Raw genomic sequence first — 18183 nt, forward strand, 5'->3', positions numbered from 1 at the left:
TTGGGACCTGCCGGTAGTCTCTTTGTGCAAGGGAATGATGCATCACCAAATGAGGGCATGGATTTCCAACAACTCATGTCATAACCAGGCTGAATCAGATGCCGGTCTACAACATGGTGGCTGATATGGACGATAGACGGATGACATAAGTAGCTCAACTAGCTATTCCAACAACAACAACGGCAGCAGCTACAGCTAAGCACTTCTGCAGCGACTGCACTTGAAAGGATGACGGGCGTTCGTCAGGCAAAATGGAATGAGCTATCCGTAAGTTCAATGTTTACTTTTGCAACTTGCACACTGGTGGTAGCTAACATTGAATATTTGAATCATGTTAATTGACTAATGATGCTCTTTTCTGTTTTAATAGCGGACAGTAAGGGATCTACACATTAATGCTGGTGAGGAGAACAAATGTAGTATAAGCCGCAAGAAAAGTGAGAACAAATGTGATCACTTATGACTTGGAATTTGACAATATTTTTTTTTTTTTTTTTGGGGGGGGGGGAGTCCAACCAAGCAATCAGGGTAGGTTCTTGTATGATGGTTATTTTAGCATTCTCAAATATGTTACATTAAGTGTTAGTGCAAATATCATGCATGAACTTTTCTTTGTCAACTAATGTCTCAGGAACAACCGCCCGCACAACACCTGTGTACTGTCTGCTGGTCAGTCAGCTGGTCAGTCAGCTGGTCAGTCCGCTGGTCAGTCCGCTGGTCAGTCTGCTGGTCAGTCAGCTGGCCAGTCAGCTGGTCAGTCAGCTGGTCAGTCCGCTGGTCAGTCAGCTGGTCAGTCAGCTGGTCAGTCAGCTGGTCAGTCAGCTGAGATGAAGGTACACAGATGGAGAGTGGCGCATGGCAGAATTTGAAAGTGAGTAGTCCTACGAAGACATGGACTGACTGCAACAATATTCTACATTTGATCCTTTTTTCAAGGATTTTGAAGCATATAGGCATTGCTAACAGACCACACTGTCACCTCAGATGCAGCTGCAAATCAGTGTTGGACTGAAAGAGATGCATAAGTTGTCAGACACCCCAGACGGAGCAAAGGAACGGAACAGACTGAGTCGCCAGAGACGGGTTAGTTTATAAATGTGAACCAATCCATACATTTTAAATAGAGTACTGAGTTTTTAAAAGTTGAGACTTGCGCTTTTATTTTATTTTTTTTAGCTTTGAGATTCAAGTGGTCAAGACAGTTGGTCAAAAGAACTCTGCTGAAAGGAAGCATTGATTTGTGGGGTCAACTGAAGACATCATGTCTGATGTGGCGACAGACCCAGAGGACCCCCGATGCCTTTTTAATAACCTCCCCACCCTGGCGCTCCCCTGTGTTTGAGGACCTGATTGCATCAGCAGACCGAAGAAGAAGGGCCAAGCTCGCTTATGCAGAGAAGGGAGGGGGGGGGGGTCACACTGGCGGTCAGGATCTCTAGTGTTAACACCCCATTATTCCCCTTATCTAAAACTTGGTGGAAAAACAGCTATTGAGAGTTCAGAGAAGTTATGTTGACAGGTATGGAAGTGGCTTCAGAGGTGTAAGGATCATTAGGAGTCTGAAACTAGGGTATTTGATGCAGTGTGTCCTGTAGGGCAGAGTTGTGCGGTATCCAGGTTCCTACCTTCACACCATTAATGTACCATACCGTGATATACAGTATTACCGGCAGTGCACACAAGGGGTGCTAGTTCTTTCCCAACGTAAAAAAGTCATTTGAAATCATATAAATTTGACGCACAAAACAAATTTAGGTAGCAGGGATCTTGATCCAGGAGGGTGAAGGAGGAACACTCACAGCTAGGCCTCATTATTATTATTAGACATCTGATCCAGCAATAGTGTTGTCTTACTCAACATTGAAACAATGCTTTTAGTACTCCCAGGCTATAGGGGGCGCTGTCAGAACTCAGGTATCTTGCCGTCGTACTGTGGTGGCGGAGTGATTGGTTCAATGGTCACCTTCGCATCAGTAGGGTTGCGAATGTTAAAACGAAAGTCCTTCAGATGGAGTTTCTCAGACTTGATTCTGCGTACCCTGTTGGGCCGTAGTATCCGGCTGGCCCGGCTACTGCTGTGGGGGTTGGCTGCAGCAGCGGGCTGGGGCTCAGGAGTGGGACTGCTAGGATGAGCCTCCTTAACTGGGGCAGCACTTGGTCCCTCCCCCTCGTTTTCCACAGCACAGATGAGGTCCTCGTAGGAAGGCAGCTGGGAGTTGCTCTGGCGTAAGTTGCTCTGGCGGATGGGGAACTGGCCACTGGTGACCGCCTCCTCATAGCTGGGCACGTTGTAGACTGGGACTGGCTCATCTAAACTGCAAAACAATGTACAGGGACACCGATTTTAAATAAGTAACATGTCACATTTGTGCCATCATTTACATTTGATGTTTTTTTAAGGATACTAGAAATGCCTAAAATAGCTAAGTACTGCTTCTTACATGATCATAATCTCCAAAACAGCAAGGACAATAAGAAGTTTTGTATTGCCATGTTTTTTCTATTGTTGTTAACCTCATGAACGAGAGACAATTGTAATGCAGGAAGTTGTACATACACAACAACAACTAGTCAAACTGTCCCGTTGTGGCAAAAAGCTTTACAGCATCTCAGAGGTCAATATTTGTTTGTTTCTCTCATGGATATGTATTCCTTAATTACTACTGGTATGTAATGACATTTGGTGCTAGTTTTGCAGGTGGAAATGTTGCATGTAGCTCCTTTAACTAGCTTGGATTGGGAGAGACTAGATAACTGGTGCTTTAATGGAACTGTGTCAATCAAAAGGGACAATTTGGAACCTACAGGAACATATTCATTTCCAGGCATCACCCTGGGAACTACAGTGAGTTCCGAAAGTATTGGGACAGTCAATTTGTTGTTGTTTTGGCTCTGTACTCCAGCATGTTGGATTTGAAATTATACAATGACTGAGGTTAAAGTGCAGACTGCCAGCTTTAATTTGAGGGTATTTTCATCCATATCGGGTGAACCGTTTCGATATTACAGCACTTTTTGTACATAGTCCCCCCCCCCATGTGTTTTAAAGAAGTCAAAAGTTTTGTATTTGGTCCCATATTCCTATCACACAATGATTACATCAAGTAATGTATTGTGTCATGTTGGAAGTGTTTAGAAACACATTCTATTCTTATTTACAATAAAAGGTGACTGCAAAATTACACAAAACATTATTTACCATTCATTTCTATTCGGCACAAAATAATCTCAAATACAACAAAAACAAAAAGTAAAATGCATCCAATAAGTTTGTAGTCACAAGCTTAATGTATTCATTGTGTGCTATGAAATATGAGACCAAATACTTAACTTTTTACTACAATTCCCAATACTTTTGGAGCTCACTGTAAGTCATATATGAGTTTATAGTGAAAACAAAGCCTCTGAATCCCTTCTTGGATGATTCAAATCAATCACTGTTAGACAGTGATTATCTAAATCGATTGAAGCACTCACTTCTCTCCTGCCTCCCCAGCCACATGGTCCACGAAGCGGACTCCTACGGCCCGTGTCTCCTGTCTTCTCTGGTGCTTCCTCCGCTTGTTCCTCACCCCCAGGCAGATAGACAGCAGCAGCATGGCCACCCCTGCCCCCACCAGCACATAGGCTATTGATAAGGTCTTCGCTGCTTCCTTGTCTTCCTCGCCATCCCCATCCTCACCATGGTCTGCTGGCACTGTTATACTGGAGTTGCCTGGAGTCTTGGTTGTCTGGGTAGCATCCCTGGGAACCATTGACCACACAATCATGACGATGCCCAGGGCTATGAGCCCCACCCCAAGGGCACACAGGGCATACGAGGAGCCCGACCGGCTGACCCCATGGCTGGAGCTGGCTGGAACACCACTGGTACACATCCCCCCCACCGAGTCCCACCACCCGACACTGTAGACTGGGGAGAGGAGACTTGTCCTAACCTGCAGTGTGGGAGAAAGGGGGGGTGGTTCTCGCATTTAGTCAGGAGCAGGGGCATAGCAGTACAATAAAACCGGCAAAGGGCTAGACTAGCTGAAATCAGATGACAATGAACAACTTCCTGGGATAGACACAATGTGGCTGGGAACGGGGCCAGAGCCAAAGCAGTTCAAGGAGGTTTACATTAACCCGTGTTTTCGTTCTTCACAAACACATTTTACATAATAAAGAGCTGCTGGAATAGTGCCAACCAAAGAGAGCCGAATGATTATGTGAATGAGCCATTCATTGACCAAAAAGCACCTGGACAAAATGTAGGTGTAGGTCTAGAGACAATTGCAGTCAAGTTCTAGGAAATCTTCCTAAAGACTAGAAAGTTTGAATAAAGGCTAGCCCTGCTGTTTAAAATGTATTGTTGGAGGTTAAATACTTCAGTCTGTGAATGTTGGTATTTCCAGCGACAATATATTACCCAGTCAAAGTCCTGTATGTTTATTTGATGGTCTAGTCCTCCTAAATCATGCTAAACCAACATTACACCCCTAGGTTGCGTAATCAGGTTGTATCACTACAGCATAACAAACAGAGCATTGTTAACTTCGGGCACTTCCACTTGTTTCTCTCCAGTTTACAGGTAGCTAGAACGTGTCACAGTGTAATTTTCAGGAAGAACACTTCACAACGTAGCTCAGTTGGTAGTGCATGGCGCATGCAACGCTAGGCAGTGGGTTCAATTCCCGGGAGCACCCGTACATACATGTTTGCACGCACGATTAAGTCACCGAGAAAAACGTCTGCTAAATTGCATATATTATAAGGACATTCCATTATGACAGCTTCAAAATGACACTCATTTAATAGGGATATACCTCCATCTCACGCTATGAATCATTGTTAATGTGGCAAATACAGAGTTTTTGCCTCTGCCCTCACCACCGGAAACCTCTTTCTCAAAGCTAAGGATCTTGATCACGTTCTGCGCACACGTTATTAGTCTCACACTCCCCCTCCCTTCAAGTTTCTCTCTTTATACTCACCCTCTTCTGAACCATGATCATGTAACCTATGTATCTGCCTCATTTTTTTCGAACAACTGAAATAAAAACCCTGCAGCGATTTCAACCAACATTCCCAAAAATATATATATTATGAAGGCTACACCACCTTCGCCGTCTATTGTAACGGATATTGCAGTTGCACAAGCAGGACGCAGTATCTACACATTTAATTGGAGCAACAACAAAAAATCTCGTATCTTTATAGTTGCTGCCATATCTTAGCCACTAGCCAGAGTTCCTGAAAAAAGAACACTACTAATTTGACTGCCTGTACGACTACTGCTTAGTCAATGTTTGCAATGGTGATGAAAAATAACATTACGTCGCTAATTAGACTGCATGTCTGTGTCTTGCTTGTGTTTGATACGGGCAATTCCATAACGGAATTGCGCTGAGACTCAAGATTTTTCAGTTAAAATGTATGCCAAACAAAAACCATTGATTTCAAAGTTTAACAAACCATACAACTCTGTGCACAATGACTACTTTTAACAATTTACAGTGAACATTTGACAAAAACACGTTTCCTGGAATAACTGTGCAGATGCGAAGATTGATAACAGAATTTCTGTAAAATCTCCCTTAGTTTACAGTATGTGTACACCTTTTAATTAAGATTTAAAAAACGTCCGCAGAAAGAATGGTGTGTTAGCTATGACATGACACATTGACTTTGAAAAAAATCTTGTTTGGTTGTTCAACTACAGTAAGTGAAGTGAATTTACAATAGGTAACGGAATTGCGGTAAAGGAATTTCATCATGGGTCCCTGATCTGTACCACACAGAAATGCATAATTATGAATATGGTGGTGTATCCTAAATAGGTACACAAAAACGTATACACATGCAATATCCTCTTTGCATATTTGGGTATTATTCTACACATTAGCTATTATTTGAATGAGTTCCGGCCCCAAAACAAGACCAAATTTGTTTGGTGTGGACTGGACCATATCTGAACCAATCATAGACTATGTTTCACAAGCTTGGATGTCAAAATACAGCACAGTAGAGCTCAGTAGAGTACAGTACAGCTCAGAAAACTAGAGTTCAGTATAGTACTAAAGTAGAATATACTCTACTTTTCTTGACTGTACTGAACTCTGCTGTGCTGTCCAAACTTGAGAACCCAACTGTAGCCAACTAAATTGCATAAATTCCATTACAGATTTTTTTTAGGAATGGAATTTAGACTTTGAATCATTTAATAATTCATAAACAAATTTGAAATAAGTAAAAAAACGAAGTAATTGGTCTACCTTTACTGGTTACGTCTGTGAACTTTCATGAACCTCCCTCATGAGCGAGAGAAATTAAAACATATCTTAAAAATGTGGGTTTTTGGTATCAGACTTTTAATGCAATGTTTCTTAAACTTACAGAAGGCAGAATCTTTTCCCCCAAAACTAAATACAAGTGTTTATCTTATGTAGTTGGCAGGGGTTGGCAGGGGTCTTTACATCAACATTGTGTTTAGCTGTATTTCCAATCCCTTTTAAGACGTTTTCTGGTAGATGCTTTCTCAGACCCCTTTTCTATCGGTTTGACCAGAAATCAAAGCCTTTGCTTATTCCTAATTTTTAGGATGGAAAATGGTTGAAAAATTAAAATATGTTTTAATTTAAAAAAAAATATAGGCTTATGAACTTCACATGTTGGTGCTCATGAGTCCTTTTACATGCAAATGACCATATGCTGCCTAGATAGCTGCATGTAAGTTTTGGATTGGGGCAAAATAAATATCTGTGTTTTAACCACACAGGTCCTACTAACTGCTCAGCTGAAGGTTGGCAGTGCAGCATAAGCATGTATCCAGACCGAAGAGCATGTATCCTGCCAGTAACCAGTCTGACAATGGGTGAGTTCGTTTTGCGTCGCCCGGCGCACAATTATTCCTTAAGTTGTTTGTCAAATACTGCTTTAGACTGCCTACTGTTTGTGATGATACTCTTCATAGTTATGCTGCCATATAATGTAGTAGTGAGAGTTGCCAATCTTCGCAATGATGAGAAAATAACAAATGGCTATTTTGACTGCCCGTCAGTGTTTCGCTTGTGTTTAATATGCTTGCCTAAAAAGCTGCATGTAATTCAGCATATAAGAAGAACATGAAATCGCTAGACTGCTTGTGTCAAGCTTATGTTTGCATCTTTTACAACAGACAAAGTTTGGAGGAACATGTCGTTTGTGTGCCACATGATAGCTGCATGAAGCCTGTCAACCTCTCTGAAAAAAAGAACATAAAAGCGTGCTAGCTAGAGGCATGGAATGCATAGTTCCCCATTCTTCCCCCTTCCCTTCCCCTTCTCCCACCTCCCTCCCCCTTCTCCCACCTCCCTCCCCCTGTCCTTCCTTTTCTCCTTCTCCCACTTATAGGTCTTTATTGTACAACATTAAGTTTCCCTTCCATGTCAAGGAGGGGGAAGCAGCAGTGGAGCAATCAGCAGAAGCTATGTAGGCAGCGAAGTGGGCAGCAGCTAAGGCCTCCCGAGTGGCAGTGGCACAGCGGTCTAACGCTTCGATCACACCGGCAACGTCCTAGGGGGAAATAGTACGCAGCATCATCTGGATAGGTGTGCAACAAAAGTTGAACATTCACCTTCTGTTACCATTTCCGTCCGATAAATCAGAACGCACTGCAACTGCCTCTGCAACGCAATGTAATTCTGGTGTACCAAAAAGCAATTACGCTGTCGGCACTGCAGTGCTAGAGACGTTACTACAGACCAGGGTTCATTCCCGGGCTGTGCCACAACCGGCCATCGCAGGGAGTCCCATAGGACGGTACACAATTGGCCCATCGTCGTCCGGATTATGAGAGGGTTTGGCTCCTCTAGCGACTCCTTGTGGCGGGCCGAGTGCCTGCAGGCTGACCACGTCACCAGTTAAACGGTGTTTCCTCCGACACATTGATGCAGCTGGCTTCCGGGTTAAGCTGGCGGGTGTTAAGAAGCGCAAGTAGGCGGGTCATGTTTTGGTGGACGCATGACTCCACCTTCGTCTCTCCCGAGCCCATTGGGGAATTGCAGGGATGAGACAACATTGAGAATTGGGGAGAAAAAGGGGTTAAAAAAAATCTATAATCATCTCTGTATCATTACCCAGAAAATCCGGAACCTCAGCCACTTCGTATATTATATTGTTTGACTTGTTGGATCACTTTAAGAGGTGCTTGGGGTGGGAATAAAAGACCGGTTTTGAAAAGTGTGAATAGCTTCACAGTACAGGTGTTAACATGCACTAAAAAGACAGTATCCTAGAAAGGAATGACAAATTCAGGAAGTTAATCAAAATTGTACTGTAAAGGATGGCAGTTGAAGGCATGCAGTGCACTGATCACATACCATGAAACAATTATTGACATGAAAGTGTTGAGACAATATCAGAAGCATGAATGTATGAAAAAGCCTTCTATTTGCAACAGTGGCTAGGCCTTGATGTGCCTTCAGGTGCTCTACAACAAATATACAGTGGCTTCAGAAAGCATTCATACCCCTTGACTTAGTCCACATTTTGTTGTGTTAAAGCCTGAATTCAAAATGGATTAAATATCATTTTTTCTCACCTATCTACACACAATACACCCCAATGACAAAGAGAAAACATGTTTTTAGAAAATGCTTCAAATTTATTGAACCTTAAATACAGAAATATCTCATTTACATAAGTATTGACACCCCTGAGTCAATACTTTGTTTAAGCACCTTTGGCAGCGATTACAGCTGTGAGTCATTCTGGGTAAGTCTAAGAGTTTTCCACACCTGGATTGTGAAACATTTGCACATTGTTCTTTTCAAAATTCTTCAACTCTGTCAAATTGGTTGTTGATCATTGCTAGACAACCATTCAGATCTTGCTACAGATTTTCAAGTATGTTTAAGTCAAAACTGTAACTCAGCCACTTAGGAACATTCACTGTCTTCTTGGTAAGCAACTCCGGTTTAGATTTAGCCTTGTGTTTTAGGTTATTGTTCTGCTGAAAGGGGAATTCATCTCTCAGTGTCTAGTGGAAAGCAGACGGATGTAAATAGTCTGGGTGGCCATTTGATTAATTGTTCAGCAGTCTTATGGCTTGGGGGTAGATGCTATTAAGGAGCCTTTTGGTCCTAGACTTGGCACTCTGGTACCGCTTGACGTGCAGTAGCAGAGAGAACAGTCTATGACTTGGGTGACGGAGTCCTTGACAATTTTTTGAGCCTTCCTCTGACACCGCCTAGTATATAGGTCCTGGTTGGCAGGAAGCTTGGCCCCAGTGATGTACTGAGTGTGATTGAGATTGCGTCATCTGTGGATCTGTTGGGGCGGTATGCAAATTCCGGGATGATAGTGTTGATGTGAGCCATGACCAGCCTTTCAAAACACTTCATGGCTACTGACGTGAGTGCTACAGGGCGGTAATCATTTAGGCAGGTTACCTTCGCTTTCTTGGACACAGGGACTATGGTGGTCTGCTTGAAACATTTAGATATTATAGACTCAGTCAGGGAGAGGTCGAAAATGTCAGTGAAGACACTTGCAAGTTGGTCCGCTCATGCTTTGAGTACACGTTGTGATAATCCATCTGGCCCGCGGCTTTGTGAATGTTGACCTATTAAAAGTTTTGCTCACATTGGCTACGAAGAGCGTGATCACACAGTCGTTCGGAACAGCTGGTGCTCTCATGCATGCTTCAGTGTTGCTTGCCTCGAAGCGAGCGTAAAAGGCATTTAGCTCGTCTGGTAGGCTTGCATCACTGGGCAGCTCGCGGCTGGGTTTCCCTTTGTAGTCCGTAATAGTTTGCAAGCCCTGCCACATCTGACGAGCGTCAGGGCCGGTGTAGTAGGATTTAATCTTAGTACTGTATTGACGCTTTGCTTGTTTGATGGTTCATCTAAGGGAGTAGCAGGATTTCATGTCCCTCTCCTTTCTTGTGTCCGGATTAGTGTCCCGCTCCTTGAAAGCGGCAGCTCTAGCCTTTAGCTCGGTGCAGATGTTGCCTGTAATCCATGGCTTCTGGTTGGGATATATACATACGGTCACTGTGGGCACGACAATGTCGATGCGCTTATTGATGAAGCCGGTGACTGAGGTAGTATACTCCTCAATGTCATTGGATGAATCACGGAACATATTCCAGTCTGTGCTAGCAAAACAGTCCTGTAGTGTAGCATCCGTGCCATCTGACCAATTCCGAATTGAGCGAGTCACTGGTACTTCCTTCTTTAGTTTTTGCTTGTAAGCAGGAATCAGGAGGATAGAATTATGGTCGGATTTTCCAAATGGAGGGCGGGGGAGAGCTTTGTATGCATCTCTGTGTGTGGAGTAAAGTTGGTCGAGAGTTTTTTTCCCTCTGTTTACACGTGACATGCTGGTAAAAATTTGGTAAACCTGATTTAAGTTTGCCTGCATTAAAGTACCCGGCCACTAGGAGCGCCACTTCTGGGTGAGCATTTTCTTGATTGCTTATGGCCTTATAGAGTTGGTTGAGAGCGGTCTTAGTGCCAGTGTCAGTCTGTGGTGGTAAATAGACAGCTACGAATAATATAGATGAGAACTCTCTTGGTTGATAGTGTGGTCTATAGCTTATCATACGGTACTGTACATAAGTTACTCACACAACTGGCAAGTGTCTTCACTGACATTTTCAACCTTTCCCTGACTGAGTCTGTAATACCTACATGTTTCAAGCAGACCACCATAGTCCCTGTGCCCAAGGAAGTGAAGGTAACCTGCCTAAATGATTACCGCCCCGTAGCACTCATGTGGGCAGCCATGAAGTGCTTCGAAAGGCTGGTCATGGCTCACATCAACAGCATCCTCCCGTATAACCTAGACCCACGCCAATTCACATACCGCCCTAATAGATCCACAGATGACGCAATCTCAATCGCACTCTACACTGCCATTTCCCACCTGGACAAAAGGAACACCTATGTGAGAATGCTGTTCATTGACTACAGCTCAGCGTTCAACACCATGTTGCCCACGAAGCTCATCACTAAGCTCATCACTAAGCTAAGGACCCTGGGACTAAACACCTCCCTCTGCAACTGGATCCTGGACTTCCTGGCGGGCTGCCTCCAGGTGGTGAGGGTAGGCAACAACACGCCTGCCACGCCTGATCCTCAACATTGGGGCCCTTCAGGGGTGTGTACTTAGTCCCCTGCTATATTCCCTGTTCACCCACGACTGCGTGGCCAAATACGACTCCAAGACAATCATTAAGTTTGCTGATGACACAACAGTGGTAGGCCTGATCACCGACAACGATGAGACAGCCAATAGGGAGGAGGTCAGAGAACTGGAAGTGTAGTGCCAGGACAACAACCTCTCCCTCAATGTGAGCAAGACAAAGGAGCTGATCGTGGACTACAGGAAAAGGCGGGCCGAATAGGCCCCCATTAACATTGATGGGCTGTAGTGGAGCGGGTCGAGAGTTTCAAATTCCTTGGTGTCCACATCACCAACGATCTATCATGGTCCAAACACACCAAGACAGTCGTGAAGAGGGCATGATAAAACTTTTTCCTCCTCAGGAGACTGAAAAGATTTGGCATGGGTCCCCAGTGTGTTATGTGTTAATAACATTTAGATGATGTTCCCAGCTGGCTATGCGGGGGGCTGGTGGTAAAATAATGCCTTGCATGGCTAAACAAGCAGTTTTGTTAAGTATATGTTAATTAAAAGCAGTTAAACTTACGCCCCGGTTTGTTATTATACAAGGAACAAACATAACATGGTGTCAGATTGGTAGTCGCTATGACGAGACAGAGAAAATAAAGGAGTAACTCTGCAAATTTCCGCGACGAAAATGGAACATTCTACCACAAGTCAAGTGACGCGAGTAGTCAAAGATGCCAGCTTGCAAGAGCGAGGGCAACGAGCCGCAGCAGCGAGAGTGACAGCAGCGAGAGCGAGGCTGCATTGGAATCTGTTGACGAGCAAGTTGATGAGCAACATACTGAAGTAAGATAAATTGACACTGTTCCTGTTCTCCATCATGGATAGGCTTAGTCCTCCTACTCCTATGCAGTTAACAGGCAATCTATCTGACAATTGGAAACGTTTCAAGCAGAGACTCAATATCTACCTAGCAGCAAGTGGCGCAGGGGGAGATGATGGCAAATTGAAAGCTTCCATTTTTCTGCATGTTATTGGAGAGGATGCATTGGACATTTACAATCGCTTTCAGCAAGACGAGGCAAACTTGACATTGACTGTGCTACTAATGGCTAAATTTGAGGAGTACTTTGTACCAAGCCAGAACGTCACGTTTGAGAGAAGTTTTTCTCTCATGATCAGAAACAGGGAGTCAGTTTTGACCAGTATTTAGCTGAGCTGAACACTGAGCAAAACATGTGAATTTGAAAATCTGAAAGACTCACTAGTGATAGACAGGATAGTCTGTGGCATACTTGATAATGGACTCAAGGAGAGATTCCTGCGTGAGCAAGATTTAACTGTGGATAAAGCAGTGAATGTGTGTCGGGCAGCTGAAACCTCCAGAGCACAAGCTAAAGAGCTGTGCAGGGAAGATACGTCAGTGTATGTAATAAAAAGAGAGGAGCACCACACACAACACCTTACAAAACAAAAACAAGCAAAAGAGAGAAATCAAAACACTACATGTGGAAAATGTGGATTTATCCACAAGCCCAAAAAATGCCCTGCATATGGCAAATCATGTAACAACTGTGGGAAAAATAATAATTTCTCAAAATGCTGCAAAGCTGAGGCTACAAAGAAAAAAGGTTCACACAATCAAGGAGATTGAAGAATTCTTTGTTGATTCTGTGGAAATATGCAATGCAGTAAAAGCTGAATGGATTGTGCCATTGACTGTGAATTAAACCATAATACCATTGAAGCGTTATACTGGAGCACAGGTAAACCTGTTATCGCTGGATGACTACAAAACACTGAAGGTGAAGAGCAAAATACACCCGGTGAAAATGAAGGTTACTGGTTATACTGGGGAGAAAGTACCAGTCAAATGTAGCTGCATAGTAACTTTACAGCATAAAGGAAAACAGTTCAGAGCACAGCTGCTGATTGTGGAAAAGTGTATACAGCCTATTCTAGGAATCAATGCATGTGAAAAGCGCAATTTGTTGAAAAAAGTGTATGTAGTGACATCACAGACTGAAAATGACCAAGAATCGCTACAGGATGAGTATGGGGACATGTTTGAGGGTCTTGGATGTTTACCAGGAGAACACAACATATGTACTGATGACAAAATTACTCCAGTTGTGCATGCATGCAGAAAAGTTCCATTTGCACTGAGGAAAAAGCTCAAGGAGGAACTCGGACGCATGGAAAAGATGGACATCATCACAAAAATGGATGAACCTACAGACTGGGTAAGCTCACTGGTTATTGTGGTGAAAAAGAACGACGATCTCAGGATATGTCTAGACTCGAGAGATCTCAACAAAGCAATCAAGAGAGAGCATTTCAAGTTGCCAACCAGAAAAGAGATAATGTCGCAGTTTGCTGGAGCAAAGTCGTTCAGTAAGCTTGATGCCTCATCAGGACTCTGGCAAATGAAGCTAGATGATGCAAGCTCAAGGCTATGCACATTCAACACACCTGAGGGCAGGTACAGATTTCTTTATCTACCATATGGGATTCTCTCAGCGCCAGAAGTCTACCACAAGACAATCCACATGATCTTTGAGCACATTCCAGGAGTGGAGACCATGATGGATGACATCATCGTCTGGGGGTCCACAAAAGAAGAGCACGACGCGAGAGTGAGACAAGTGCTGGACCTGACACGGAAAGGAAACCTAAAACTAAACAAGGACACATGCGAGTTTGGTGTGAAAACACTTACCTTCATGGGAGACGTCCTTTCAGAGGATGGAGTCAAACCAGACCCGAGGAAAATATCAGCCATCAACAACATGGAGCGCCCAAAGAACAAGGACGACGTGAGACACTTCATGGGCATGATCACCTACCTTGCAAAGTTCATACCTCAACTGTCAGCACAGTCCGCTCCACTCAGATGTCTTCTGGGACAGAAAAATTAATGGGAATGGTCCCATGAACAGGAAAACTGCTTCAAAAACCTAAAGCAGACAATCACAGAAGAGCCAGTGCTCAGGTTCTATGATCCAGAGAAAAGCACAAGGATTTCTGCAGACGTGTCACAGTTTGGCCTGGGAGCAGTTCTTCTGCAACAGCATGACGACACATGGCAACCCGTCACTTATGCGTCCAGAGCCTTGACAGGCACATAGATAAGGTATGCACAAATATAGAAAGATCTACTGGTGAGCCCATACGCTTGTGAAAGGTTTCACCAATACACCGACCACAAACCATTGGTGTCAATCATGTCTAAGCCACTGAATGATTGTCCAATGAGAATCCAGAGAATGTTGATCAGACTGTAAAGGTATGATGTGGAGATGATCTATACCCCGGGAAAGTTAATGTTCGCCGCCGACACTCTTTCTCGAGCAGTAGACAAGAAAGAGAGCTTTGACACACAGAAAAACACTGAGATTCAGGCCTACGTCGACATGATCGTAGCATCACTTCCTGTGTCTTCTGAGAGAATGGAGTAGATCAAAAGAGAGACCGCAGCTGACCAAACAATGACAGAGTTGAAAGAAACAACACTGATAGGATGGCCCGCACAGAAAAACAACTGTCCAAGGAGAATACAGGATTACTGGATGTGCAGAGCAGAGCTCACCGTTGTGGATGACATAGTGTTCAAAGGCAACAAGATTGTCATTCCTATGACACTAGGCGAAGAAATGCTACCGAAAATACATGAGGGCCATATGGGTGAGGAAAAATGCAAACGACGAGCACCAGAAGTAATGTACTGGCCAAGAATGAACCAGGAAATCAGCCAGACCATTGCTTCATGTGAACTGTTTCACCTACAGGCCAAAGCAGCAAGCAGAGCCGCTAATGCCTCATCCAGTACCCAACAGACCCTACTACAAAGTTGGAGTTGACCTTTCTGACTGCAATGGCAAAAGTCACATTGTTGTTAACGACTACTACTCAAACTACCCTGAAGTAGCAACCCTGCCAACTACCTCCAGCAAGCTGTAATCACCTACCTGAAGTCAGTCTTTGCAAGACATGGGGCTGCGTCTGAACTGTACTCGGACAATGGCCCACAGTTCTCAAGTTCTGAATTCCGATCGTTCGCTGACGACTGGGGATTCCGACACAACACCTCCAGCCCCAACTACCCAAGGTCCAACGGCTTAGCAGAGAGTTCAGTCAAAATTGTCAAAGGTCTGATGAAAAAGGCACACGATGGAAAGGAGGATTTCCGAAAAAATCAGATTATCTACAGCAGCGCACCGCTGCAGAACGGACTTTCACCTGCACAAATGTTGATGGGACGTCGCATCAGAACCAACCTACTCATAAATGAGGACTTGCTAACACCCAGAGGTCCTCACAAAGTCAAACTCGCGAAGGAAAAACAGAAAGACAAACAAAAACAGCGACACGACAAAAGTGCAAGACACTTACCTGAACTGAAACCTGGAGATCAGGTACGACTCCGAGACATCACCAAAGGAATCTGGATGCAGCAAGGGTGTGTGCAGAGAGAAGTTGCACCGCGATCCTATGAGATCCAAACGGAGTGTGGATCACAACTGAGACGAAACAGAGTGGATCTAAGGCTTCAGCCATTCACTCGAGGGACTGAGGATCATCAGGAGGATACTGCTGAAGCGTCAAATGCCTTTAGCAATGGACAATTCAGTCAGAACACCCTGACTGACAATGAGCGCTGTCCACAACTGTTTCAGGAAGCACTTCAGCAGAACGACCAAAAAGGACTGTCAGAGCCCCTGAAAGGCCTATTGAGAATTGCTAAACAATCCAAAAAAAAGGGTCACCTGGACTGAATGTTTTGTTTATGTGAAAAGTAATAGAGCCACAATAGAGTATTGTTGGACAGACTATATTTAGTTGAAAAAATAATAATAATACATCAGAATATGTTTATTGCGTCTTAAGTGATGAGAGCAATGTAAAAAAAAAAAGAAATGTGTGTTTTTGAAAATTGCGTGTTATGCAGGTTGAGTAAACAGATGTGATGTGACATGTGTAGTTACATAGAAAAGTAGTTTCCTTTTAAAGGAAGGAAGATGTGTTGTTATGTGTTATTAACATTTAGACTAAGTTACCCAGCAGGCTATGTGGGGGGCAGGGGGTTGAAGAATGCCTTGCATGGCTAAATATGGAGTTTTCTAGCTGAAGTATATGTTAATTAAAAGGAGTTAAACCTATGCCCCGGTTTGTCATTATACAAGGAATAACCATAACACCCAGATCCTCAAAAAGTTCTACAGTTGCACCATCGAGAACATCCTAATCGGTTGCATCACTGCCTGGTATGGCAACTGCTCGGCATCTGACCGTAATGCGCTACAGAGAGTAGTGCGTACGGCCCATTATATCACTGGGGCCAAGTTTCCTGCAATCCAGGACCTATATAATAGGCAGTGTCAGAGGAAAGCCCATAAAATTGTCAGAGACTCCAGTCACCCAAGTCATAGATTGTTTTCTCTGCTACTGCACAGCAAGCGGTACCGGAGCGCCAAGTCTAGGACCAAAAGGCTCCTTAACAGCTTCTACCCCCAAGCCATAAGACTGCTGAACAATTAATCAAATGGCCACCGGACTATTACATTGACCCCCCCCCCCCCCCCATTTGTACACTGCTGCTACTCGCTGTTTATTATCTATGCATAGTCACTTTATCCCTACCTACATGTACAAATGACCTCTAACCTGTACCCTGCACACTGACTCACTACCCCCTGTATATATATACCCTTTGTTATTGTTATGTTATTATGTTGCTTTTATTATATATATATTTTTTTACTTTAGTTCATTTGGTAACTCTTCTTGAACTACACGGTTGGTTAAGGGCTTGTAAGTAAGCATTTCAAGGTTAGGTCTACACTTGTTGTATTCGGAGCATGTGACAAATAAAGTTTGATTTGATTTACTTTCTGTAATGCAATATGCCTTGTGAACTTCACTGGACAGAGGTTGCTGTCCGGTTTTGTGAAGAAACAAAGGAGTGGTTGAATTTATTCTGCCACTGTCTTCTTATTGCCTCGGCCTTTGGCCTATATATCACCGTGGCAAGGCATATGAACTAACAGGTTATAGAGCAAACAACGCAATAATCACAACACATACAGTATGTATTTTTTTCTGGCCTGGCTTCCCCAGTTATTTTACCCACGCACCTCTACTGAAGTGAGCAGCCAGGAACTTAAAAGGAGGAACTAAAATCATGTTACCAACTCAACTCTGTGGCATTATGTCACATTGACATCTGGTCACTAGAGACAAACTTCTATTTTGTGTTATCAGATAACACTAATACTTGAAGTACTTATAATAAAGTTAGCCTGAAGAACACTGCTCCAAATGTCAAGGTGAATTGCAATTTGAGACGATCTTACCTGTTTCAGTCGTGAACGCTCAACGACCAATGACTTCCCTCCAATACCTGATATAGCGCAGGTGTCAAGGTGACGATCTTGCTACCCCAATATGCATAATGTAATCCTGCTCTGAAAACTGTATTAACTAACGTGTGTATTTCCTCCGACGATAGTCGCTATAGAATTCAAGGAATATGTTAAACAGGAACTTTATCAAGTTTCCAACCAGAGTGAAACCTCCCCCGGTTGTAAAGTGTTATTAAGTTAATTAACCCTTTGCTGCCTCCTTGCTATTATGCCGCACGTGTGAACGCGACCATACCGCACATAGACGTACGCTCGTAAAGAGCGTTTATGATGGATTTTCCCCATAAACTGAAATAAACGTGGATTGAAAAATTGGGTTCCCCTAAATAGGCATGTCTGAAAAGTGTCTGAGCAGACTAAATGCAAATGAAAACGAAACGAATGCAATTAGACCCTTCTCGATTTTCTTAAATGCTCATAATAAACTGCAATAACGTGCATTTCTGATAGCATGTATATCTTTATTATTGAGTAGGCCTACATAAAACACAAGTCATGTATTGTAGTTCATGTACAGCAGTTAAAACAAAAAAAAATTCAGCAGTGGCACATGTACAGTACATAATTACTTCATAAACACCTATATGAAAACACTACAATATAAACTCTGACATCTTTCTCATTCAATGGAAATTGCCACTCTTTTCTGTTGTTAGTAGTCTGACTA

General features: G+C 43.4%; 1 protein-coding gene across 1 annotated transcript; it reads right to left on the reverse strand.

Annotated features, from left to right (window-relative positions):
- Positions 1–480: 480 nt before the first annotated feature.
- LOC139414238 (transmembrane protein 51-like) lies at positions 481–17520 on the reverse strand. Its single transcript, XM_071162137.1, has 3 exons — positions 17448–17520; positions 3478–3938; positions 481–2315 (listed from the first exon to the last, which is right to left on the reverse strand). The coding sequence occupies exons 2-3, from the start codon at positions 3876–3878 to the stop codon at positions 1904–1906; spliced, it is 813 nt and encodes a 270-aa protein (XP_071018238.1). The 5' UTR covers positions 3879–3938; positions 17448–17520; the 3' UTR covers positions 481–1903.
- Positions 17521–18183: the final 663 nt, after the last annotated feature.

Source organism: Oncorhynchus clarkii, chromosome 7, assembly GCF_045791955.1.
Source record: "Oncorhynchus clarkii lewisi isolate Uvic-CL-2024 chromosome 7, UVic_Ocla_1.0, whole genome shotgun sequence".
In the NCBI taxonomy this organism is placed as follows: Eukaryota; Metazoa; Chordata; class Actinopteri; order Salmoniformes; family Salmonidae; genus Oncorhynchus; species Oncorhynchus clarkii.

Coding starts and splice junctions, on each gene's coding strand:
- LOC139414238 (XM_071162137.1), bottom strand. CDS start 3,878: ATGTGTACCAGTGGTGTTCCAGCCAGCTCCAGCCATGGGGTCAGCCGG. Junction 2,316..3,477: donor GCTGGGGAGGCAGGAGAGAA/GTGAGTGCTTCA, acceptor ATTGTTTTGCAG/TTTAGATGAGCCAGTCCCAG.